This window comes from Leishmania donovani, chromosome 36, assembly GCF_000227135.1.
Source record: "Leishmania donovani BPK282A1 complete genome, chromosome 36".
In the NCBI taxonomy this organism is placed as follows: domain Eukaryota; phylum Euglenozoa; class Kinetoplastea; order Trypanosomatida; family Trypanosomatidae; genus Leishmania; species Leishmania donovani.
In genome coordinates, this window is record NC_018263.1 from 1603823 (window position 1) to 1627111 (window position 23289).

General features: G+C 57.9%; 8 protein-coding genes across 8 annotated transcripts; all 8 read left to right on the top strand.

Moving 5' to 3' along the window:
• Positions 1-602: 602 nt before the first annotated feature.
• Positions 603-1367, top strand: LDBPK_364350 (transcription factor S-II-like protein; the record flags this gene model as incomplete). Its single annotated transcript, XM_003865501.1, has 1 exon — positions 603-1367. The coding sequence occupies one exon, from the start codon at positions 603-605 to the stop codon at positions 1365-1367; it is 765 nt and encodes a 254-aa protein (XP_003865549.1).
• Positions 1368-2275: 908 nt separating this feature from the next.
• On the top strand, positions 2276-4126 carry LDBPK_364360 (hypothetical protein, conserved; the record flags this gene model as incomplete). The annotated part of the gene is made up of 1 exon (XM_003865502.1): positions 2276-4126. One exon carries the CDS (start codon positions 2276-2278, stop codon positions 4124-4126), a length of 1851 nt encoding a protein of 616 aa, XP_003865550.1.
• A 1135-nt stretch (positions 4127-5261) lies between these two features.
• Positions 5262-6242, top strand: LDBPK_364370 (hypothetical protein, conserved; the record flags this gene model as incomplete). Its single annotated transcript, XM_003865503.1, has 1 exon — positions 5262-6242. One exon carries the CDS (start codon positions 5262-5264, stop codon positions 6240-6242), a length of 981 nt encoding a protein of 326 aa, XP_003865551.1.
• A 798-nt stretch (positions 6243-7040) lies between these two features.
• LDBPK_364380 (oxidoreductase, putative) lies at positions 7041-8063 on the top strand (the record flags this gene model as incomplete). The annotated part of the gene is made up of 1 exon (XM_003865504.1): positions 7041-8063. The coding sequence occupies one exon, from the start codon at positions 7041-7043 to the stop codon at positions 8061-8063; it is 1023 nt and encodes a 340-aa protein (XP_003865552.1).
• A 2380-nt stretch (positions 8064-10443) lies between these two features.
• Positions 10444-11844, top strand: LDBPK_364390 (UDP-N-acetylglucosamine--dolichyl-phosphaten-ac et ylglucosaminephosphotransferase; the record flags this gene model as incomplete). Its single annotated transcript, XM_003865505.1, has 1 exon — positions 10444-11844. The coding sequence occupies one exon, from the start codon at positions 10444-10446 to the stop codon at positions 11842-11844; it is 1401 nt and encodes a 466-aa protein (XP_003865553.1).
• A 1026-nt stretch (positions 11845-12870) lies between these two features.
• LDBPK_364400 (hypothetical protein, conserved) lies at positions 12871-13899 on the top strand (the record flags this gene model as incomplete). Its single annotated transcript, XM_003865506.1, has 1 exon — positions 12871-13899. The coding sequence occupies one exon, from the start codon at positions 12871-12873 to the stop codon at positions 13897-13899; it is 1029 nt and encodes a 342-aa protein (XP_003865554.1).
• A 1473-nt stretch (positions 13900-15372) lies between these two features.
• On the top strand, positions 15373-17802 carry LDBPK_364410 (hypothetical protein, conserved; the record flags this gene model as incomplete). The annotated part of the gene is made up of 1 exon (XM_003865507.1): positions 15373-17802. One exon carries the CDS (start codon positions 15373-15375, stop codon positions 17800-17802), a length of 2430 nt encoding a protein of 809 aa, XP_003865555.1.
• A 2400-nt stretch (positions 17803-20202) lies between these two features.
• Positions 20203-23157, top strand: LDBPK_364420 (hypothetical protein, conserved; the record flags this gene model as incomplete). Its single annotated transcript, XM_003865508.1, has 1 exon — positions 20203-23157. The coding sequence occupies one exon, from the start codon at positions 20203-20205 to the stop codon at positions 23155-23157; it is 2955 nt and encodes a 984-aa protein (XP_003865556.1).
• Positions 23158-23289: the final 132 nt, after the last annotated feature.

A 23289-nucleotide genomic window follows, 5' to 3' on the forward strand; every position in this document is an offset into this window, starting at 1 on the left:
TTCTCTGCCTTTTCTTTCTTTCCCCTACACCCTTGCCTCCTCCCTCCCTCTCCTGTCCTCTCTCGCGCCCCACTCCCACTCCCCCTCCACAAATGCGCCATTCTTTATGTAACGGGTGTCACAGGGGGTGCTTCGAGAAACGAGGGGAAGAGGAAAGGGTCGGCAGTCGTGGTCGCACGCGTGTTGGCCGTCCCTGTATCGGTGAAAGTATTTTTTTGGACTAATCTGAAGGTGCATATAGTTGCTTGTTTTCCTTCCGTGTGTGTGTGTGTTCGTGTGTGTGGTTAGGGGAACCGGCTTCGTCATTTTTTCTTCAGCGGGCAAATACAGAAGCGCGCGACGCGACGAGCGGGGGCCTCCTCCATTCCTGGGCAGCGGTAGCGTGGGCGTGGAGGCGAGCGGAGTGAGACATCGCTTTGCAACGTGCGTCACCACTCCCACCCCTTTGCTTCGTATTCCGGCGCCGCCAAGCCGTGGAGCGCCGCCTTGTGTGGTTTCCACAGAGCAGGGATTGAGGCGGACACATGTGGTCGCTACAGACGCAGAGAGAGAAAAACTCTTCATGGGCGGCCTCTGCGACAAAGTCGGTACTCGGCAAAGACATGATTGACCAGTTTTTCGTTGGGCTAACACCCTCTCCACCTGCTCGCTGTCATTTTGCTTGGCCACCTCTCCCCTCCTTCTCTCCGTCATTCACTCTATGCCTGCCTGTTGCTGTGCGTTACCTCGTGTGTCGCCGCATAGAAGCACGTCTCTTGAACAAAGCAGCTGCTGTCATCACACGCGCCACAAATACAATGTCAGCGTCTTCCGAGGCAGCGAAGCTGCAAACACCGCCACAGCAGCGGCAGGTGCACTACATATCTGATAACGTGTACTCACTCGGAACTCTTAGTTGCGCCGTCTGTGGCCAGACCTTCCCGATTCACACGAACGCGTGCCAGCGCAGCACCTGCGGCTGGTGCGGAACTCTGCACGAGCCCGGCACGCACTCGGCGCTTCAGAAGCATCATCGTGCCATGCGCAGGACAAGCGATGGTGTCAAAACGAGCAGCAAGATGTGCTCCCTGGACACCAGCGCTGCTCTCTTCTTCACCGAGAAGGAAGTGACCGCCGCAGTGGAATACATTCGCCAGACGCTGGGTGGCACGTCGCCCTTTGGGGCAGCTCCCGGCGCCGTTGGTGGAGCCAAGAGTGCCGGCATTACCGAGGTGGATAATCGCATTATTGAGGAAGCCTTCTGCGAGACGTGCGGTGTCCACCGCCCCTGCAAGACCTTTGCCCGGCAAACGCGTAGCGCGGATGAGGGTCAGACAATTTTCTTTCAGTGCACCAAGTGCAGCTCGGAGTGGCAGCAGAACTCTTAAGAGGTCGGCCGTGACGCCCCACGGCCTCATCTCAGTTTCTCAAGCCGTCACGACAACAACGCTTAGGGGACGGAAAAGAGTTCGCGTTTGTCCTCGTGCGTTCCTCCTCCCTTTATTCTTCTCCGCTTTCGGCATCGGTGCTGGTGCATGTTTGCATGTGTATGCGTGTGTGTGTGTGTGTCTTTTCTGTGCGATCAACGTCTCCTCCGTAACTGTGGCTAACAGGATTCTCAACCTCCAAATATGTCGCCGTCAGAGTGATCATGCCCCATCACATCACCTCTTGTCGTCTCTGAGCAAGACTAGAAAGCGAACCTCTTTTATTGAGGGCGGTGTCTATTGGGGGACGTCTACGAGATCACTTCGCCCCGTCTGCTTCCCTCTCTTGCCGTTGTGAGTCTGCATATGTACAACGCGGCACGCGTTCCTCTCTGCTTATACTTGTCCATGCACTTCTTTCTTGACCTTGCGTCTGTGGTACTTTGTATGTGTGTGTGTGGGGGGGGGGGCGACTCCTCTCTCGGATATGTCGCTCACCTGCTCGAATGCACACGCAGTGGCGATTGCGTGGTGCCAAGCGCTGGTGCTTACTCTACCCTGTGAGTTTGCGAGAGTGTCGTGGTGGCCGACGCTGCAGTTTGAACCTGTGAGTCGCTGCGCTGCTTCATCGCGAAGATACGAAAGCGAGAAAGCGCGCGTTGAGGAGGTCTGCGCAGTTTCGTGTTTTTTTCTCTTTCTCTCACTCTAGGTCATCTGACAAGAAAAGGGTCTAACATAAGCGACTTTAGACTCCGATGGTGCTGGCTGGTGAATCTCGCACAGCCTCGGCGGCTGCGCAGAAGCCAGCTGCGGCTTCAACACTTTCTCCGTACCCGCCGCATCCGGCTGGGGGCGTCGGCGCAAGCGCCATGACAAAGAGCGCCACGCAGGCTTCCTCCACAGCTTCGCCGGCGGCGGCTAACGCGGCTTCAGCAAAGGAGGCGTCCAGCACGATTTGTGATCTTGCCGCCACGACGGCGCCGGTGGAGTGCTTGCTGCAGATAGGCCAGCCGAGCTTCTCCACGCAGCTCGACTTCATTAAGGTAAACCGCGCGGTGGCCTCTCTGGAGCGCGCGGTGGAGCGACTAGAGCTGCTCAGCCTTCTAGATGCCGCCGGCCCCACCCCAGGTATGGAGGGAAGCCACCAAAATGCGAATGGCACGAGAACTGCTTCGAGTGCGATAGCTGTTGCTGCGGCGTCGACAGCTAGCTTTTATCCGCACAACTCATCGCGTGGACCCGCCGTGCTGGCGGGCGTCGCCCACGACGCGAGCGTCGCCACCGCGCAGAAGGTGGCGGAGGTGCTGGCAGTCACTCAGCAGCAGCGTGGCTGCGGACGCGCGTCGGTGCTCGAGTTGCTCGCGGAGCTGCGGGTGTTGGAGCGCCGCTACGGGGAGCTGTTAACCCAGGATCAGCCAACCGTGCTCCTCCACCCTGGGGAACCGCAGCTGCATCCCAAGTGCTTCGCACACGTTCGCGACCCCTCGAAGGCGGCTTTGCAACGGGAGCTAGCCTTGGTGTCTAACCGACTTCGAGATACGAATCGTCTCCTCTGTACACAGCTACAGGACAACCCTCAAGACGCGGACAACTGGGCCAAGGTGTGCAATGGACGACGGGAGCTGACGGCGTTACTGAAAGAGGCGATCAAAGAGCTGACCGTGGGATACAAGGAAGCCCTGCAGACCCAGCAGCTCCGACAGCAGCAGCACCAGGCAAACGCTGTCCTCGACGGTGGTCTTCGGCAAAGCATCGCCCAGACCGGCGTCGGCGAGGACGCTCACTTCGGTCATGTGGCATTCAACGGCGCTGGTGCCTTCGGACTCGCCCGGAGCGACAGTAGGCCATCTTCCACGGCCGGCGGTGGTGCCGTCTCCACCGAGAGTGGGTCGCGGGCCTCCGTCTTTCTCAAATGCTTTGGCAGCAATTTGCAGCGACCTCGCGTGTCGCGAGTGGTACAGCAGGGGCCGCGCATCCCGCTCTCTTCGTCTTACCAGCAGTTCGCCGTGAAGATTCTGCAGGAAGAGGCGTCGCAGCGCTGGGCGGATGATGTGCTGGCCAAGGAGCGCGCGCTAAATCAAAACGTAAAGCAGCTGCAGGTGGACCTTGTGCGTGAGCGTGAGCTGAAGGACAAGGAGGTTGCGGAACGCCTCGCCCGCATCTCGGCATTGAAGGTAGAGCTGCGCAAGCTAAAAACTGCCTTGCAGCAGCGCAGTGAGGCAGCCAAGGCCTGCGGTGAAGCGGCCACTGAAAACCTTCAGCGTGAGGGCGCCGCCGAGGTGCGGGACGTGAGAAAAGCGATACAGCAGGATGAGCAGCTGCTCTCCATCGGCGCCACGACGCACGAAGTGTTTAGCGCGTACCTACACGAACGCACTACCGCAATGGACTCGTTGGCTGGCGAGTGGGAAGCCAAGACGCTCCATGAGCTCAAGAAGAAGGAGGCAGCAAAAATCGACGCGGAGGGGAGTCGCCAGGCGTGTGCGCAGCGTCTCACAGACCTCGAGCACGAGCGAGACGCTCAGCAGGAACTCAAGGGGCAGCGCGACTCTGCGCAAAAGGCAGAGGAGGAAGCACGGAGGCGAGCTGAAGAGCAGCGGGACGCCGAGTACGCGGCAGCATCGGTGCTGGAGGCCGCGCTTAAGGCCATGATGACGCGACAAACCATCAGCAAGCTACAGAAGAGCTCCAAAAAGAAAAAGAAGAAGGCGGCAAGCTAATCTGGAATACGAGACTGCCCATGCTATCCACACGCGTCATCCCTGTGCGCTTGTTTTCTTCTGTGAGTCTGCGTGTGCTGTGTAGAGCGTGTATGCCACAGTTGCAGTAGCAGCGACAGCATCCGCAGCAAGTGCCTCTGAGCCACGGACACGTGACGAGCACATCCATGTAAATAAGGTGGTTCTCTTGTTTTTCTTTTGCTTTCCTCTTGCAACGTATGTACATGCACCCCTCTGTCCTCTCCATCGCTGTTTTTGTGTGTGTATGTGTTGTTGCGGCCATTGTGCTGGTGCTGCGCGCACCTACGACTGGTTATCGGGGGGATGGAGGGAGGGAGAGAGGTTTGCGGCAGATACGTGTGTCTGTCCACCTTGGCCCTGCGTAGGTGCGTGTGTGTGTGTGTGTGTGTCTTGGCGTATTGTCTGTGTCTGTTGACGAATATGCAGGCACATATGCACACAAGACGCCTCCCACATACCAGCAGTACACACAGAGCGAGAGGTGGATTGCTCTGCCCTTTTTTTTTTCGCGTGCGTCGTCGTCGTGCGCAGGCTAACGGGCACTGCAGCAAAGCGCGTGAGGCACGTATATCGGGCGCTTCCTCTTCGTCCCGCACTGAAGGCTGTACCGGAGGCGAGGGTGAGCACAAACGATTCTACACGCATATGAGCACTGACGGCGAGGCCCAGACGCCCTCATGCCCACGAGGCAGCGACGCTGTTCTGAGGGCCGTCGCTTCGAGGTGTCCGTGGGGCGTAGTCGGTGGGGGTGGGAAGAAAAGGGGGTGCACCACGTCCGCTGTCAAACAACAGCGCACCTGGCGTGCCCCTCTGTTTGCAGAAGGGCACACTCCCCCACATGAATGCGCATTCTTATCTTTGATCTCTGACTTGGTCCCATTCGCCCTCGCCCTTCCTGCAACGATCGCTACCTGTGCATGGCAGAGGTTGGAGGCGGTCATCATCAAGCACCGACACGCATAGGTGCACACTAACGTGTCGGACAAGCACATCAGCAGGTGTGAATTCGCTGGAAACAATAGCTTGTCTCCTCGCGCCTGAAAGTCGGTGCTGTTCTTTGTTCTCACAGCAGCACGGCTCTCCGTTGAGAGCGCCTCTTCACGTACGCGGAAGCATGTCCAAGGACAAAAGGCCTCGCCTGGCGAAGAAGGCCGGCAAGGCATCCAACAGAAAACGAAAGCGGGTGACCTCTTTGCCGACTGCGGCGCCCGTTCACCGGGCCCCTCGGATGCAACATGCGGAAAGCACACCCGCTGCCCCCAAGTCCATTGAAGACGTTGCTCGCCTGTTCATCGGGGTGGGCAAAAGCAGCAGCAACGGTGACGAAGCGTACGCGAGCACGGAGAGCATCAGCCTACAAATAAAGAGGGCAAAGGCCTCTATGAGGCGACTCCGCGAAGGCGCAGAGAACGGGGCAGGGGAAAGGAACTCACCGATGAAACGGCAAAAACGTTCCACAACCGGTACACTGTCGTCTGCGACCACGAACAACACGATGGCGTTCGAGAGGAAGGCGCGCAGGCAGCCAAAAGTGGCGGAGCGATATGAGGATGATGAAGACGACGAGGAGGATGTCGAACTGTCAAAGGCTGTACAGGCACAGACGCTGAGCTTCCTGCAGCACTTGAACTCGAAGAGTAGCAAAGCCTTCTGGGGGCTGCGCGACGTCGCGCAAGGTAAGTTATCCGCAGCAGCAGCCACGACTGCCACGTCATCCTCGTCCCAACTCCCGTCATTCTCGAGAACGAAGGCTGCGAAGGGCAACGCCAAGGGGGCGAAGAAGGTGGCAGATGACGGAGAGCAGCTATGGCGCGTTGGTGGCCCGTACATCTCCAGTGACCAGGCCGATGACACCGATGAGAGTAAGCGGGAACGCGGCCGCACCAGCGACTCCGAATCGCAGAGCTCCACGAGCAGCAGCGAGCCGTCCTGGGTGACGGACAGCAGCGAAGACGAGGACTACGACGAGGCGGAAAGCGCTCCAGTCGCCGCTGGCGCCACGAGCCGACGCAATGCCGCGGAGCCGCTAAAGCGAGGCGGCGGTGGTGGCCGCCTATTCCAGGGCGGCGGCGATGGCGTCTGGGACGAAGATTGATTTGACGACGGAGGCATGGGCGAGCGCCTTTAGAAAGACCAGTATATGCTCTGCTGGTGGGCAGAGGGTGAAGAGCATATCTGTACGTGGGTTCGGAAAGCTTCCATGCACCGCTGTGTGACCGCTTCCTGGCTGGTATCGACTACCGGGCCGCATTACGCACAAAAAAGATGGCGCACGGATGTGTTTCAGAGAAGAGAGGTGTGTGCGACGGCAGATGGATTGGTAAAGAGCGGCAACTTTCCTGTCTCCTGCGCAGTCATTCCCGCGTAGCTGTACAGCGTGGAGGCGCAACACGCACATTACAAAGAGTAGTGTGCCTCATGTAACGAGTGATACGCTTGTCGCTTTCACATCGGGCATGCACGTGCGTGGGCGTTAGCGTGCAGCCTTGCTTCTCCCTCCCTCTCCTCTCTTATGTTGGCTTGCCAAACTCCATTCATGGCTGCTCCGCTGTCGGTTTTTCTCGTTTCTTTTTTTTTTGCATCGCCACTCCTTCAACTCCCTCTGTCCTTCTCATTTTATTTTTGGCACTACACATCGGTCACTTCCTCCCTCACCCTCCCAAACACATACACCCACGCACGTGCATGGAACGCCAGTGCTTCCTATCGACATACACACTCTCAAAGACGAGTGGTCCCGTCATTACCCGCACACCCCACTATCATTTTTCTTTTGCAGTATTATCTCTCTTATCCCTCACGGAGGTATTTCTCGCTCGCATATAAACACGCGTGCCTACCGCCTCCCTAACCCACTCCATACACACAAACACTGCCGCACGTCCTCTGAAGCATGTCGTCTCCCAGCAGCTTCAAGAAGCTTCAGGTCGTCTCCCTCTCCAAAGACTTCCGCAGCTCCACCTCCGTCGTTGAGGCGCAACTGCCGGAGGAAGTGCCGGAGGGGATGGTTCGCGTGTCTGTCAAGTACGCCGGTGTCAACGCGAGCGACTTGAACTTCACGAATGGTTCGTACCTCAAGAACGCGCGGCCACCCTTCGACTGTGGATTCGAGGCGGCCGGCACAGTGGTGAAGATCGGTGCCGGTGTCGCGAACGTGAAGGAGGGTGACCCCGTCGTGCTAATGCAGTACGGCTGTTTTGCTGAGTTCCTCGACGCACCTGCAGAGATATGTATACCAGTGCCAGAGTTGAAGCCTGAGTACATCGTTCTCCCTGTCAGCGCTCTCACGGCCGCCGTCGCGCTTGGCGAGGTGGGTCGCGTAAAGAAGGGCGACGTGGCGCTGGTGACGGCGGCGGCCGGTGGCACGGGCCAGATCGCGGTGCAGTTGCTCAAGCACGTCTACGGTTGCACGGTGATTGGCACCTGCTCCTCCGAGGAGAAGGCCCGGTTCCTCAAGAGCATTGGCTGCGACCACGTTATCAACTACAAGACGGAGAGCCTTGACAGCCGCCTGCACATGCTTTGTCCGAAAGGCGTGGATGTCGTCTACGAGTGCGTTGGCGGCCAGACTTTCAACGATGCCGTCCGCCACGTCGCCGTGCACGGCCGTGTTGTGATCATCGGCTCCATTTCGAGCTACAAGAGCGGTGAAGCGGTGCCCTTTTCGCACCCCAGCGGCACCTCGATGACGATGCTGCTCCTAACCAAGTCTGCGTCCCTGAACGGTTTCTTCCTTCCGCAGTTCTACGACGTCATCCCGAAGTACATGGCAAGCCTGCTGCAGTACCTCAAGGCCGGCCAGGTCAAGCTCTTCGTGGACGAGAAGGTGTTTCATGGATTGAGCAGTGTCGCAGACGCCGTTGATCATCTGTACTCGGGCACGAGCTGCGGCAAAGTCTTGGTTGAAATCCAGTAGTGCCGAAGGAGAGTGCGAGCGCTGCATCGCATGCGCCGGTTTTTGTAGGGGAATTCGGCTGCCAGAGAAACGGCGGGCGGTAGAGGAAAAAGGAAACGGGCTGCCGTTATTTCGGTGTGGGTGTGTGCGTGTCTGTACACCGATCGGCGAGGTGAAAAAGGCGGAACAAGCCCGTCACGGCAATCAAAAGCGCATAGACAACCTGCGTCCACGCTCTCGTCGCCCCCGCATTCCCCTCGACCGACGTCTGTGGCGTTAACGCGCGCGCACCATGGCACTCCAGTCTAGCGCTCCCCTTCCCTCCCCTCAACCTTTTCAACGCGCCGTCTCTGCGCCTTCCCTCCTCCTTTTTGCTCACTTTCTGGCTCTTCTGGACTTGCGCTGGTCTGCGTGCGCGTTTTCGCGCATACCGTTGTAGAAGCTGTGCCGGTCCCTGAGTCTTGCGTGCGCATGTGCGTGTGTGAACCTTTTCTTTCTTGATTCATGGGCGCACGTGCACACCGTGATGCATCTCGTGTCCTCTCTTGTCATTTCTCTTGTTCGTGTTTTGCGATTACGGTCGTTCGATATCTGCACCACCGCCAAACCAAAAGGGTGCCGACCAACGCGCCCCCGTGGCCCCTCCATGTCTTTCCATATCGGCTTGGGGCACGCTCTCTCGTTTGTCCGCCCTCTTGTTTGCTGCGGCACTCTGTCTCTTTTTCTCCCTCCCCACAATCTCTGTTACCGTGGGCATGAGAGGACCGGCGCGATACGGGTTGTAAGCGAAGCGGCACAGGTGTGCCAAGAGTGACCCCTAGCGGAGATCGGCACTGCAGACGGCGAGGGTGCACAGATGTCATGTGTCGTTGCACGAGAGCGAAGAAGTGTCACAAAGGGTGGGTGAGGCTAGCGATGGGCACGGGTGCCCGAAAAAGCACAAGATCAATGCACATGTTTTCGGAGAAAGAAACAGCTAGGGTAGGTTGAGCAAGTGCGTCGCTTCTCTTTAAACAGTGAGGTAGTGGTGTCAACACTGAGGGCGTGCTCCTGGGGTGAGCGACATGTGTCCCTTCGAGCACCGCAGGCAGCGTGAAGGCTGCAATGCGTTCGCGCGATGGTGCCTTTTTTGGCCGCCGCTTTCGCTTTCGCCAGCCCCTCTCTCCCTCACTTCCTCTCTGACAGCACCCGAGCACCAATCGCGCGACCGTCAGTGTTACTTTAGCAGTCTTTTCGGTGCACGGCATCGCGCTCCCCCCCCTTCTGCCCTTCCTTTTCGTCTTTTGTTTTGCCGCAGTTTTGCCTCCCTACACAGCAGCCCTGTGGCATCAGCGCGTGCGCCGAAAGGAGGCAAAACGAACAATTCGCCGTCGCTTGTTCCCTGGTGCGGATTCAGACGGTTGTTGTGTTGCCTTTTTTCCCTCTCTCAGCCCTAGCCAGGAATACCACGCTATCGTTGTCGTACAAAAGCACACCCACACGCAGAAGAAGGGAGTGAGTGGGGAAGGTGCACTGGAAGAACGGCACGCGTACCCCTACATAAGCTCGAAACACTGTAATAACCACAGCAATAGAGAACACATACACATAACACGCACACGCACCTTTTTCTGCCATTTTCATACATCATTGGCGCACGCCCGCCTTGATCTCCCGATTCGTTTCCGCTGTCCTTGGACGCACTAACGCCGATGGAACACGCCGAAGCACCCTCTCACTCACGCATACGCTCCGTCGTCTCCACACGTCTCTTGTCATTCCCCGTCGCTGAAGTATCCGTAAAAAGCCGCTGGTGTCGGCATCTTCGATGAAAATAGCGGTGGGAGAAGCAAACAGGTATGCGGAGAAAAAAAGACAAAAAGGGGAAGTGAATCGAGTTGTCACAGGCTGGATGATCTGAACTCGCACATCCGTGGAAAAGGTGGCCAACTATAATGGAAAGTGAGCGCACAGGCTAAAGGGAGCATCGTTATCGGCATTCGCCTGTCTTCCGTTACTCTTCGCATTTGTTTCGCCTCTTTTGAGTGCTTTCCTTTTTTCTAATGCTTTCTGGTGCACCGGTACGCAACACAAACTGCCTCTATCTTGCAGATGTATACGCACACGCACACACCATACACTCACCAACTCGCTCCTTGTCCGTTCTTCCCTTCCCCGTCCACTGCGGACAGTGATTAAGGGTGGTTTTGTCTGGTTTTTGTTTGTTTCGCTTCGCATTGTGTGTGTGTGTGTGTCCCTACGTGTTGCAGCTGAACTCACTGCCTCTTATTAGTATCTATTTAGTGTCTCTGCGCAGCACAGAAGCTCTTCCTCGACTCGCACAAAAAAGGAAAAGAGGATCGTTTCTTTTCTTTTTGGCGTGTGTGGGAGGGGTGGGGTGGGGGGCTCCCTTAGAACCATCATGACTCTTGGGCTGGTAGAATCGTCCCGCAACGCGGCCTTCGCGGTCGCTGCGCACGCGCCGGTGCTGGGACTCATTCTGCTTGGCAGCATCGTGGCATATGTTGGTACCATGCGCTACATCCCAAATGTGGCGAGGACGCTCTTGGAGCGCAACATCTTCGGCATCGACATTAACAAGAACACGGAGGAGCAGCGCCAGAAGTTTGCTGCGAAGCGCCGTGCCGGTCAGACAGAGGAGAAGGAATTCCAGAAGCAGGCGATCCCAGAGTCTCTCGGCATCCTCGTAGGTGCCGTGTACCTTTCTGTGGTGATGGTGCTCACCGTGTGTCTCCGGTTTCTCGGCGCCGCTGGTGAAGGGTCAGACAACCCTTATGTATCTCTTCCGGGCCCCTTGATGACCATCACCCTCATGCTTCTCTTGGGCTTCGTTGATGACGTGCTGGATGTGAAATGGCGCCACAAGATCATCCTCACGACGCTCGGCTCGCTGCCTCTCATCATGACGTACGACGGAAGTCTATCCGTGCTGATGCCGTGCGTGTTCGGTCGCTTCGGTCTGCCCACCATGAACGTAACGAAGAAGTGGCTTCTTGGCCTCGCTGCCAGACAAGGCGAACCGACGACCACCTTTCGCGTCACGGCACCCTCGACGTGGTTCTCCTACGTTGTCAACCACCGCTCCTACGTGAAGGTCTCCGAAAGCGGCACAGCGTTGATCTACCTCGGTCCCGTCTACCTCGTTTACTTGTCCATGCTGTGCATCTTCTGCACCAACAGCATTAACATTCTCGCCGGCGTCAACGGTGTGGAGGTGGGGCAGAGCATTGTGATCGCAGTCGCGTCTGTTGTGTACAACCTATTCCAGATGCGCCTCGAAAGACAGGCGAGGCCGGCCTTGCGCAGCGTCGACGCTGCGGCGGCAGATGCACGCGACATGACGAGCGACCATCAACTGCGCGCGCTGCTCTTGCTGGGCCCTTTCATCGGTGTGAGCCTGGCCCTCTGGCGCTACAACCGCTACCCCGCCCGCGTCTTCGTGGGAGACAGCTATACCTACTTTGCCGGTACCGTGCTGGCGGTGTCCAGCATCACCGGCGTGTACAGCAAGACACTGCTGCTCTTTTTCGCGCCGCAGGTGTTCAACTTTATCATATCACTGCCGCAGCTCTTCAGCATTGTGCCGTGTCCGCGCCACCGCGTGCCAACGTGGAACCCGCGGACGAACTTGTTGTCGAACAGCCACAACTATACCATCCTCAACGTTGTCCTCTACCTCTTCGGCGATATGCACGAGGAGAAGCTGACGTGGGCGATCCTCAAGTGTCAGGTCATCGCCTGTGTTTTTGGGTTCGTCGTACGGTACGTGTTGAGCTCCTTTCTCTACGATGAAGTGCGCTAGAGACAGGAAGGACGCGCAAGAGAGGCCACGCATTGTGCAGTCGAGTGTTTGTTGTTGTTTCTTTTTTGCCTTCACCTCTGTGTGTGCGGATGTCGAGTGCCCTGGACTGGTGCACATTGCGGCTCGAGAAGACTCGCGGATGGTGTGAAACGAGGACCGTCTCTACGCTGATATTGTGAGCATGCGTGCAGCCGTCCCATCCGACGCTCCTCCGCCTCGAATGCGCAGGACTACGCTTTTGTTGCGTGGTCCTGCCGTAAGGAAGCAGATGTATTCCGTGGCTGCAGTGAGAACTGTGGCCCATGCACTGCTGGCGTGCACCCTGTGCATAAAGGGGGAAAAACACGCAAACATACATTCTACGAGCGCTCTCCTTTTCTTTAGGGGCGGGACGCAGAAGAAAGCGTCTCAGTGGCTGGCGTCTGTTTTCGCTTTTCTTTTCTGGATGGCGCCAGCGTTGGCTGCCACCTATCTGCCCCTTGTTTCGCCATGGTGGATTACTTTCCTGAAACTCCTCGCCTTTCCGTGTTCATGCATCGGTGTGCTTGCGTGTGGGCATGCATGCATATCTGGGTTCCTGTGTCACGGTTTGCTTCTTCGTGCTCTCTCCCTACTCGTATCCCTTGGTGTGTGCGTCTCCGCCACCTAGACATGCTGTGTGGTGTTATTCGGCTCGTGAGTGTGTGTGCTGGGTTTTGCTTCCGTGGCGCGTCCGCCACAACTTCACCCCGCATCCTCCCTTCTACCTCTTTACTTTGTGGGTGCGTGTACGTGATGCGCCATCGGGTGCGAGCAATCGCGGGCAAAAAAAAACCACTATCACGCACACGCATACTGATCACGTGAAAAAGGAAATTCGCAGCACCTTCGGTCACGCTTCCTACAAGCAGACCCTAATGACAGATCGCTGACGCACGTTCATAGATTAGTACACAAGACATCAGCACACCAATACACACAGTAACTCCATAGAACTCATACAGCGCAAGAAGTTGCTGCTCGCCTCGCTTTTATCATCTGTCCAGTATGTCATCAACGCGAGATGGGGCTGGCGGCGGCGGCGGAAGTAGCAGCAGCCGCGGTGTCGGCCTCGCGGTCGGCTCCTTCGCAGATGAATGGGCCTTCAACAACTACCACGTGTCCTCCTTCATGGCGATGGAGATGCCGGCGACAATTGTACCTCGGTTTGTGATGGACCGTGTCGACTGCCTTGGTGGCAGCTACGGGCCCTTCGCCCCAAACTACCCCATCGACGTGCCACTCTGGCTCGCCCTCTACTTGCGACAGACCAACACGTGTGCGATCCAGCCGCCAGACTACCTCCGCGTGGAGTATTTACGCGACGTCATTGAGCGAGAGCGGACCAACGATCAGGGCTTTGAGAGCCTGCCCTTCTACTTCTTCGAGATTGCTAAGAAGTTGACGGAGCGGGGCGGAGGTAGTAGCGATGGTGGCGGCGGCTCCGACGACGGGGACACAATTCCGCACGCGGTGGAAGTCATCCGTCTTGTCAATGAAATACACGCGATGCGGCAGCAGAAGCTCAAGAATCTCATGACAGTCTTTGAGGCGGAAGGGTCACCCATGTTCATTCCAGGCGTCTTGCTGACGAACATCGTTTGCCATGAGCTGCACTTTCTGCGAGCCAGCTTTGGGATCGTGCTGCAGCAGGCCGCGTCGATGGAACGACAGCGGCAGCAGCTGATACGACTGCCACCCGTCTCCGCCGCCACTCCAGGTCGCTTGCCCTCTACCGTGGGTCGGACGACGCTGACGAGTGGGATGAGCACTGCGCGCACGACCACGACACTGTCTTCTACAGGCACACCGGACGTCGCCACGACGGCGATGGACCTCACCTCTAAAATGGGCTCTGACAGCTTCATACACGACGGCGTTGCAAACTCGCAAATATCAGCGTTGACGGCCGCAACATCGATGACAACGGCGATGGCCGTGAGATCGGATGGTGGACCTCAGCCCACTGCGACAGCGGACGTGGCACCGCTGGCGCAGCCCGCAGTGAAAAAGCGTCGCACCCTACGGCAGACGTAGCGGTAGTGCTCAGGCGAAGGAATGCGCGCACGAAGGGCAGCATAAGCTAGGGAGGAGTGTTTGTCAGTCTCCGAGTCACTATTGTGGAGTTCAGAGCATCATATACGTACTTGACGTCTGTGTGGTGCGCGATGGGTTGTTTTTTTGTTGTCTCCTTGTCTCCCACCCCTGCATGCACAGCCGGAGAGTAAAGATATCCGCTAACGTCAGCCACGAGAGCTAGGCGGGACATCCAGTGCCTCCCTGCAGGCGTGCTTGAGCCCGTCACCTCTTGACCGTTCTCGATGCGCAGATTGGTGGAGTGAGACACAAAAAAGCACCGTTTTGGTGTTGCCTAGCAGAATCGGGAACGTGGATGTCAACGCGCAATCGACGCACACCTTCCGCGGTGCGTTCAGCTTCTCTTTCCTGCCGCTCTTTCGACCTCTTGCCCCCCCCCCCTTTGTCTGTCTTCTCCTCCTCCCTCGCCCTCCCTCCGCTGGTGCTGCACCCTTGTGCTTCACTCAGCTGTGCGCTGTATCGATTGAGGCGGGCCCGCAAACGGACTGGTAGGTCGGCGAAGAAGAAAGAAAAAAAGGAAAGGGGGATAACAAAGCATCACCGAGACGGGCCAGCAGCTCGAAGGTCGTCTCCACATCGCTCCATCTTCCTCCTCCCTTTTTGAAGGCACGTCTGCATCACAACGACAAGGCTGCGCAACACGAAGAAAAAAGGATCAAAAACTCACACGAAAGGCAGACGTCTTTTTTCCCATAAAAAGCGCGACTAGGAGAAGTGCTTATCTGCCTCTCTTCCTCCTCCCCCCTGGCACGCACACACGCACTCCATCACACAACAAAGCGCAGCCCTCCTTTCATCCATCTCTCCTCTTGCCCTCTTCCCCCATACTGCTCCGTTCTCTCTTGTGCCTTCCGTAAGCGTCTTTTCATATCTTCCGTTTATATATATATATATATGTGTGTGTGTGTGTGTGCGTGTCTCTCTGTTTTCTCGTGTGCTTACGTTATTCACACCTTTCCTCTCTTTCTCCTTTCCCTCTACTTCCCTCACATATCTCCTCCTTGCGTTTCTGTCGAGCTTTCTCTTGCGCGCCTCTGCATTTTTTTTTGTTCCTCGCATTCTGTTACTCTTCTCGTGTGCTTCAAGTCGGTCCGCCTTGTTTGTTGTTTGTTTCGCTATCGGCGCACTTGTCCCGTTCGCTCATTCTCGCCATTGTCGCAGGAGCGCACGCTCCCACACACGCGACAACACCGGCTCACTTCACTGCAGCTGCTGACTCTTCGATCTGGTTCCATGGTTAGGTGCATCTCTCAAGTCCTAATCTTGTTGCCGCTCCCCCTTTCTCGCAGCAGCAGGTATTTGTCGACGCCGTTACGACCCATAAAATCTAGAAAACGAAAATCGATACACACAAGCTTGGAGAGGCCGAAGAGGCGAAAGAGTGAGGCATACGCTTTACCCGTGCCCGCTCCCATGTTTCGCAAACGCGGCTCCTCTAAGGAAATGGAGCCGGAGGTGGTACTGCTGCTGCGCCACCAATCTCGCTACCCCGGAGACCTTCTTCAAGGCGTCGTCATTGTCGATATACCTTTTCCGAGCGACATGCTCGCACTAGAGGTGCGGGTCTGCGGAGATGAGCGGTCCATTCTGGGCGGGCTGTTTGTGACCGACAAAAACCCGGAGGCACGCAAGACGACCTACTATGAGCAGTTCATCACGCTGAGGGGCGTCGATCATGATCTGCTGGATTCGAAGCGCTCGCTGCGGAACTGCCGCCGCATCGCTGAGGCACAGGGAGTCCGAACAGGGTTCAAAAGTGCGCCGCATCGACAGTCATTGCCTGCAGGCGACGTGGTGCCGGAACTCTCAGCGTCCGTGATCCAGAACGCTTCGGAGGCGGCGGTCCATCTCATCCCCGGCACCTACTCGTATCCGTTCTCGCTAGTCCTTCCAGACAACCTGCCCGCATCATGTGAGCTATATCGCGGGCGCGATGGCCGCTGCGTGCTGCGCTACCACGCCGTCGCCTCGCTCATCATGACAAGCGGTAAGATCCACACCTCCGAGGCGCGACTCCGCATGAACCCGCTGCCGGTGCAGGTGCAGCGCTGGTATCAGCTGCACGAAGATGAGCAGCAACTCTGCGAAGCTGCGGAGGATGGCGGCGATGCATACTACAATGAGACTGAGTCTCGTGCTGGTGTCCTATCACGCCTCATGTCCTCGGCTGGTACAATGCGAGCGGATAAAGCGGAGTGGGATTCTGAAATCGCACATCAGCGACGCATACGTCACTATCGCCAGTTTCCCGAGGACCAGCTCATGCTCGAGGCTGCCGTCTACGCAGAGACAGCTGGCGAACGTGCGGAGAGAAAGAAACGCCGGGCGTGCGAGCGGAACGCCAGGGAAAGAGGCTCGCTACTAGTGGCGGCCGAGACTACGGCTGTGACGAATGGTAGCGCAAGGATACTGCAGAATCAACGGGAGCAGGAAGATGCGGAGAACCGGTCCGTGGACACCAAGGATGGTGCTGCCGGCGCGGCGAACGAGTCGGATGACGCCGCAACTGCCAAGGTGTACGACTTTGGGCCGGAGGTCCCCTCACCTACGGAGGCAGCGAGTATTAGAGGCGAAGAAGAGTATAGCAACGGCAGATTCCACAGCAACAGCGGAGGGACAAATGTTGGGCGTCGCAGAGCGCTCGAGAATAGGTGTAAGAAGAAGCGGCATCATCATTCTCACGAGAGGGACGCGATGGACTCGCCGGCCCACACTGCCATGGTGGAGAACAACGTGGATAAACTCACATTCACGCCGCCCGGGGGAGAGCTTCCGGCGCCCATGGCGGTGCGGCACGTCAACCAAACGGAGGCCGTCTCGCACGAGACGGCGCACGGAAGCAGCGAGGAGGAGAGGGAGGGGAGGCAGTCCCGCAGCGCGCACCCACACCGCCGCAGCAGCCGCTTCCAGCCGCCGCCTTGGAACCAGGGGTTTTCCATCAGCCTTCGAAGTGGGTTTCTGCGCACAGGCAAGGTGAGGGTTCTCCTCTCGCTCCGCAGCCCGTTAGTGACGGTCGGTATTGGCAAGGTTGGCGCGACCATCCTCATTGACAATTCCGATGGCAGCGGGGCAATCTCACGCGTCAAGTACTCCCTTGTCACGCAGTGTTACATCCGCACCAAAACAGAGGTCTACAACTTCCCGGTCGACACAGTGGAAACGAGCTCCGACATTAGTGTGGAGAAAGGGAAGGTGGTGAAGTTGCCAGAGGTGGAGCTGCCGGTACCGAAGTCGACACCCCTCACCATGCTGACAGAGGGTATGGGCACCCTCACTTTCCTGAGTGTACGGCTCTACGTGAGCACCGCCCTTAAGACGTTCTCGAGGTCTGTGGCGACGGAGGTGGTGCTCGTGTCGGGGCAGGATGTACTCAACTGTAGCCGCCGCCTGCTTCGCTGGACGTGCTTCTTCCGCCGCCGCAACGGTGAGGACGCCCGTGACTTCACCTTGCGCCCGCCCACGATCAACCTCTCTGAGAAGAACTCTAAGCTGCGCATCATCGACGGCAGCACCAGGGGTGCCGCCAGGGAGCAGCTCGGCCCCTCGCTGCAGAGAGACGATTCAGACACGTCCACCATGGCAGCATCTGCGGTGAGTCGCTCTATGCGCATCCTGCGCACGAGCCAGCGCATCTCCAAGGCGACGCCACCCATCGACGTGCGGCTGCTGGCCAAAACGCTGAACTACGAAGAGGCCCTCTTTGTGCCGCGCGATGACGACGACGGGTCGAGCTTCCCGCGGCATGTGGATCCCTTGGCGGGGCTCAATCCGTTTGTAGCTCCGGCCAGCGGCGTCATAAGCAACCTGGCAGAAGGTGACAACTACGAGACGCTGTGTCACTAGTGCGGCCCGCTAGCTGGCGTACATGGACGGTTTTCGAGCTTGCGGAGAGGGGGGAAGGAGGCGAGGCGCTCGAGCTGTGGTCGCCGCCGATGCTCTACCGTGTGGTTATTCGTCCCTCTTCCCCCTCTTTCGCCTTGCTTTCCGATTACAGCGCGCGCTCTATCGCGCGCACGGGTTGCGGTGCAGGAGGCGTCGCTCGCCCTCCTCATATTCTCTGTTTCTTGACCTCTTGCTGGAGCTGCTGCTGCCTCTTACTTTCTGTTTCGCTGCTCGCGCTTTTGGTTTTGTGTGAACGTGCTTTTGCATCATATCTCCTTCTTTTCTCCGCCGCGTCGAGTCTACTCTGCTCAGCTTTCTCCTCCCCCCTCCCCCACTCTCTCCTTCTTCGCCTTCTGCACGGGATGCGTGTGTACAACAGGAGGAAGAAGCAAGCAAAAAAGGAGCACACAGGAAGAGCGGCGGTGCGTGAGGGGGGGGAGGGGCAGAAAAAAAAACGAAAAAAAACAAGCAAATCACGCATAGCGACACGTTTTTGTTGTTGTTCTCTCTCTTTTCTCAGGTCGCATGGAGTAGACACTTCTTGTGAGTAGCAAGTGATGATGGTGTTGATGGACCTCCCTGTCTTAACGTTTGGCTCTCCGTGTCTTTTGGATGCTGCTGCTGTGTATTCGGGGGAGGTTTGAGGCCTTCTGTGGCCTCATCTCTTTGCCTGCTTTCTTCGCTCCCGTCACTTTTTTTTTCGCTGCCTTGCGAGGTGCTGCCTGCCTCCACGTTGCTCTCTCTCTTTGTTGCACACGCACTCGCACTCGGGTACTCCCTCGCTGGTATACGGGGTCGCGCTGACGTCAACCTTACGCCTTTTCCTCCACGTGTTCTCTCTCTTTTCCCTTTCTGTGTCTTGCCACGCAAGCGGAACCAACAATGATGGGGCCTCGCCATCTTTTCTTTTTTCGTTATGTGTCTTACACGGCGCCTAACTGTACGGCTGAGTGTGTTAGGAGTGTGTATGTGCACGTAACCCCCTATATGAAGCGTTGATGACGCCATTTGAGACGCCTCATGCTCGACTGTTCCTGCATCCATTTTTCCCGTATCCCACGCTCGTAGATGTGTCCGCGTGCGTCCTGCAGCACCGCGCTCGGTACACCCCTTTCTTTCCTTCCCACCCTCTTTCCTTTCCTTATATATATATATATATTCCCGTCCTCCGCGCTAGCCATCACGCGCATGCACGAGAACAGGCGCAGCAGAGAAAAGAAGGGGAGTACAAGGGAAGAAAACGGGTCGTTAGCAAAGGCGAGCACCATCGTCGTTATGGTGCTTCAAGCGCAACAGGCAAGCCTTAAAGTGTTTGCATAGTCCCGATTCCTCCCGCTTCCATAATTTGCCTGTGCACTGCCATACTCGTATTGGGTGTTGGGCGAGAGGAGCCTCTGTCGCCCCGCATGCACCATCTCACCCGCCAGCTCTTTATTTTCTCTCCTGCGTGCAGCCCATCTTTTTTTTGTTCATCGTGTCTTGTTGATGGTGAACACTTGACAGCTACTCAGATCATCAGTCATGTTTGTTTGCTTGGACTTGTCTGTGCGTGCTCTTGGAAGCCGGCCTGCATGACTTTGTGCGTATGTGCATCTCCTCTTGTGTTCTTGGCTGCTTCTCCCTGGCTCCTTCGCGGTTGTCTCTTGATGTTGTTTACGCTTGCTTTAGCGCGCACTTCGCGTGTACGCAAAAATGAGCATGCGCTCCGGAAAACAAAAACAAACATTAAAAACATCAAGAAACATCGCAGGCGTCGCGAAACAGTAGAGGCAGTCACATGGTCGCTGAACCGAAGGTCTTCTTTAGCAGCACACATAAAAGCAGGGTGGTGGTGAACCGTGAGAGAGAACGCGAGGCGACGTGTGCCTCTTCCTCGGGGCAATTCAAACTGCCTTCAAGAGCGCAGTGCACACTACACGATGTCAACACAAGGAACGTTGCGCTGAAAAGCAGCACAGCTCCTTAGCACCACAACCTTGACATACCCGTCGCGCAAGCACGAGCCTTCCTGCCCATGAGCCTCCTTTGTACGTCACCTTTGATCCAGGCTCCTCTCGGTCATGTCAGCGCGCCATCCACTTCATGTTCCTCCTCGCTCTCTCTCGCCTCGCATACCTACCAACACACATTTGCCCCTTCCCCCTCAAAACGAAAAAGAAAAGGAAAGCGACTCCAGAGGTTCCCCGCTCGCTCTCTCCTCAGCACCACGACAGGATAAAGCGTGTCGCACACGGCGAATCGGGCAGCGAATGCGGACTGGCCTTTGTCCGTGAAAAGGCGAGCACCGTCTCTCTTTCTCTCTGCTCATCTCGGTCACCCTCCTTCTTCGGCTCAACATTTCTCTTTAGCTGACCGGCGACGATGGAGTCCTTTGATCCGTTTCGGGTGGTGGGCTCCATCTGCGGACCTGTCCCGGTGTGCCCCACACTGCTCTACGGCACGCCGGTGCTGATGGTGGCCACTGGCCGCACCTTTCAGCTCTACAAGGGCAAGGAGCTGGCAATGATGCGCGGCGGTCCGATGTTTCAGGACACGGTTCGTGCGGTAGCACAAGCTGGTAAGTACCGCGCCGTCGCGGAGGGGCCGCGCCTGCACGTCTACGTGCACCACAAGCCCCTCTGGTCGAGCCACCATGAAGCCGCCACGAAGCCGAGCATCACGCTCCTACTGGCCCAGGATGACCTCCTGTTCAGCGTTGGCGACGACAAGCGCATTGTGGTGTGGGAGCTCAAGACGGGCACAGTGCTGCAGGCGATATTGGTGGAGAACACTGAGACGGTCACGTGCCTTGCACTGCTGACGGGGTACACGAACAAGATGCTTCTCGCGACGGCAGAGGGAACGTTGCAGCTCTGGAACTTCCGTTCTGGCGCCTGCCTGTGGTACTCCATGCGTAGCAGCGGTAGCAGTTCCGTGCAGGCGTCACGTGCCACCGCCGGCGGTGCCGCCGCCATCACGGCACTCGCTTGCAGCAGGTACAAGGACATCATCGCCTACGGCACAACGGAGGGGAAGGTTGTTGCGTGCAACGTGGCAACGGACGAGGTGATCACCACCTTCGACCATAGCGAGAGCTGTGCTGTTACGTCGCTGCTGTTTCGCACGGACAAAGACGGCCTGCTTGTGTCCGGCACGAGCCGTGGCGAGGTGGTCATCTGGGACCTCGAAAATCGATGCATGGACGGCACCTTGACCCGGTCCAAGCAAGTGCGCTCGGAGCTGGAGGCACTGGAGCGTCCTCACGTCGACGTCGTGCACTCGCTCGTCATGTTTGACTTGCCGGAGTACACGTCGTTGCTCATCACAGGTAGCGCCGACAACGCCCTCATGCAGTTCCGCTTTGACACCGTGGACGGCCTTGGCGTATTGGTGCGGGAGCGCCGTGGACACATGGGAAGCTGCACCAACGCCATCTTCTACAACACCGACCTTCTCGTTACGGCTGGCAACGACCGTGCCTTGCGCGTCACGCACGTCTTCTCCGACCGCGCATCATGGGAGCTGTCGCAGGGCAAGCTGGGCAAGCGCGGGCGCGAGAAGAACTTGGGGCGGGAGGCCGTGAAGCTGCCCCCTGCCACCGCGCTTGCCGCCGCGACCACGCGCAACTACCAGTGGTCGAGTCTTGTGTCGCTACACGCCGCGTCGGCGCTGGCGTGCGGCTGGCGAATGGACACACGCGCGATGGAGTTCAAGCTATCCGGCATTCAGACCTCCGCCCACACCGCCCGCGCTCTGGCGCTGTCGGACTGCGGCAACTACGCCGTCGTCGGATACTCCAGTGGAAACGTCGCTGTTTTGAGCCTGCAGAACCGCAGTGTGCGTCACCTCTTCGACGCCGATCTCGGTGCCGATCGAGCCCATGACAGCTCGGTGGAGTGCGTCGAAGTGGCGTGCGGCAACACCGTGGTCGTGACGGCCGGGCTGGACGGCGTGATCAAGATGTGGGATCTGTGGACTGGCAAGCTGAAGGCAGCCATCCCTACCGGCCAGCCGATGACCAAGTCGTGCATGCACGAGGCATCATCGCTCTTCATTGTTGCGCAGCATTTCACCATTCGCGTCTACCATGCCAATCCCGACGTCGGTCTCACGGAGGAGGAGCTGCGCACTCCAGTTCGCGAGCTGGAGGGCCACAACAGCCCTATTACGGCGCTCGCGCTCGCGCCTGACACGTACCGCTACGTAGCGTCGACCTCCGGTGATGGTGCGCTGCTCGTCTGGGACTTGGCCGCCGCCGCCTGCGTCGGGCAGTATCGCTTCGCATCGCCTGCTTTGTCCCTCAGCTTTCATCCCGATGCGCTCTTCCTTGTCACCACGCACGCCGGTGAGCGCGGCGCGTATCTGTGGGTCAACAACATCCGCTACGGGTACGTGCCGGAGGTGGTCCTGAGTCCAAAGGTGAACGCGGTAGAGACGCTGCCGTGGCTACACTTCCCCACTGCGCACGGGGCAGCTGAGGGGACTGCCGAGGAAAGCACAAACGGCAGTGTGCCGCGCACGTCGGCAGCCGCAGCGCTCACGGAGGCGGAGGAAGAGGAACGCGCGGCCGCCGAAGCGGAGGCGCGGGAGGCGGCAGTCGCAGAGGCAAATCTGTTTGATGCATCGCAGGACATTGCCCTGGCGCGTCGGCGACAGACGGAGGCACAGCAAGCGGCGCTCGACGCGATCATGACAGAAGGGATGCAGCTAGCTGGAGTGCCGCAGCGCCTGTGGTTCAACCTCACCGTGCTGGACCAAATCAAGGAGAAGAACCAACCCCTGCTCCCGCCCAAGAAGAAGGATGTGCCGTTCTTTCTGCCCACCACGCAAGAGCTGCGGCCAACGTTTCTTGTCATGGTATCCGACAACCGCAAGAACGATACCGGGAACGCGAAGGGGCGACTGATGCACGCCGACATGGAGGAGCTGACGCCGGTGCAGGAGATGCTTGTGAACGAGAAGCACGACGCTCTCATGGACTACTTTTTGTCTCTCAAGACCGCGCAAGCAATCGACCTGGAGCTGAAGCGCGCGGTGGATTATGTGAACGGCAGCAGCTACACAGCCGCTGAGCTGGCGAGGATGCAAGCGTGCGTGAAGGGCCTGCTGTCCTTCATCACGGTGTGGCTGCGGCGAAACAAGAACGTCGACTTTGTGCAAGGACTCCTCGCGGACGTGGTTCGCTCTCACGGGGCACTGCTGACCCGCTTCGGCGACGCGCTCGTGCCGGCGCTGGAGGAGTTGGCAGAGGTGCAGAACACGCTGCGCCACTCGGTAGATCACCTGGTGTCGTACCCGACCTGCCTCGCGGGCACCTTCTCTGGCTCTATCTTCTAACCTAAAAGGCAGCAGCGACGCAAGAAAGCAAGAGAAACGGGGAGAAGATGATGGAGCACGTTGGCGCGCTGCCGAGACTGTCGACTTGGCCACCGCGTAGTGTTCTCGTCTAGCCTTTCAAGGCGGATTAAT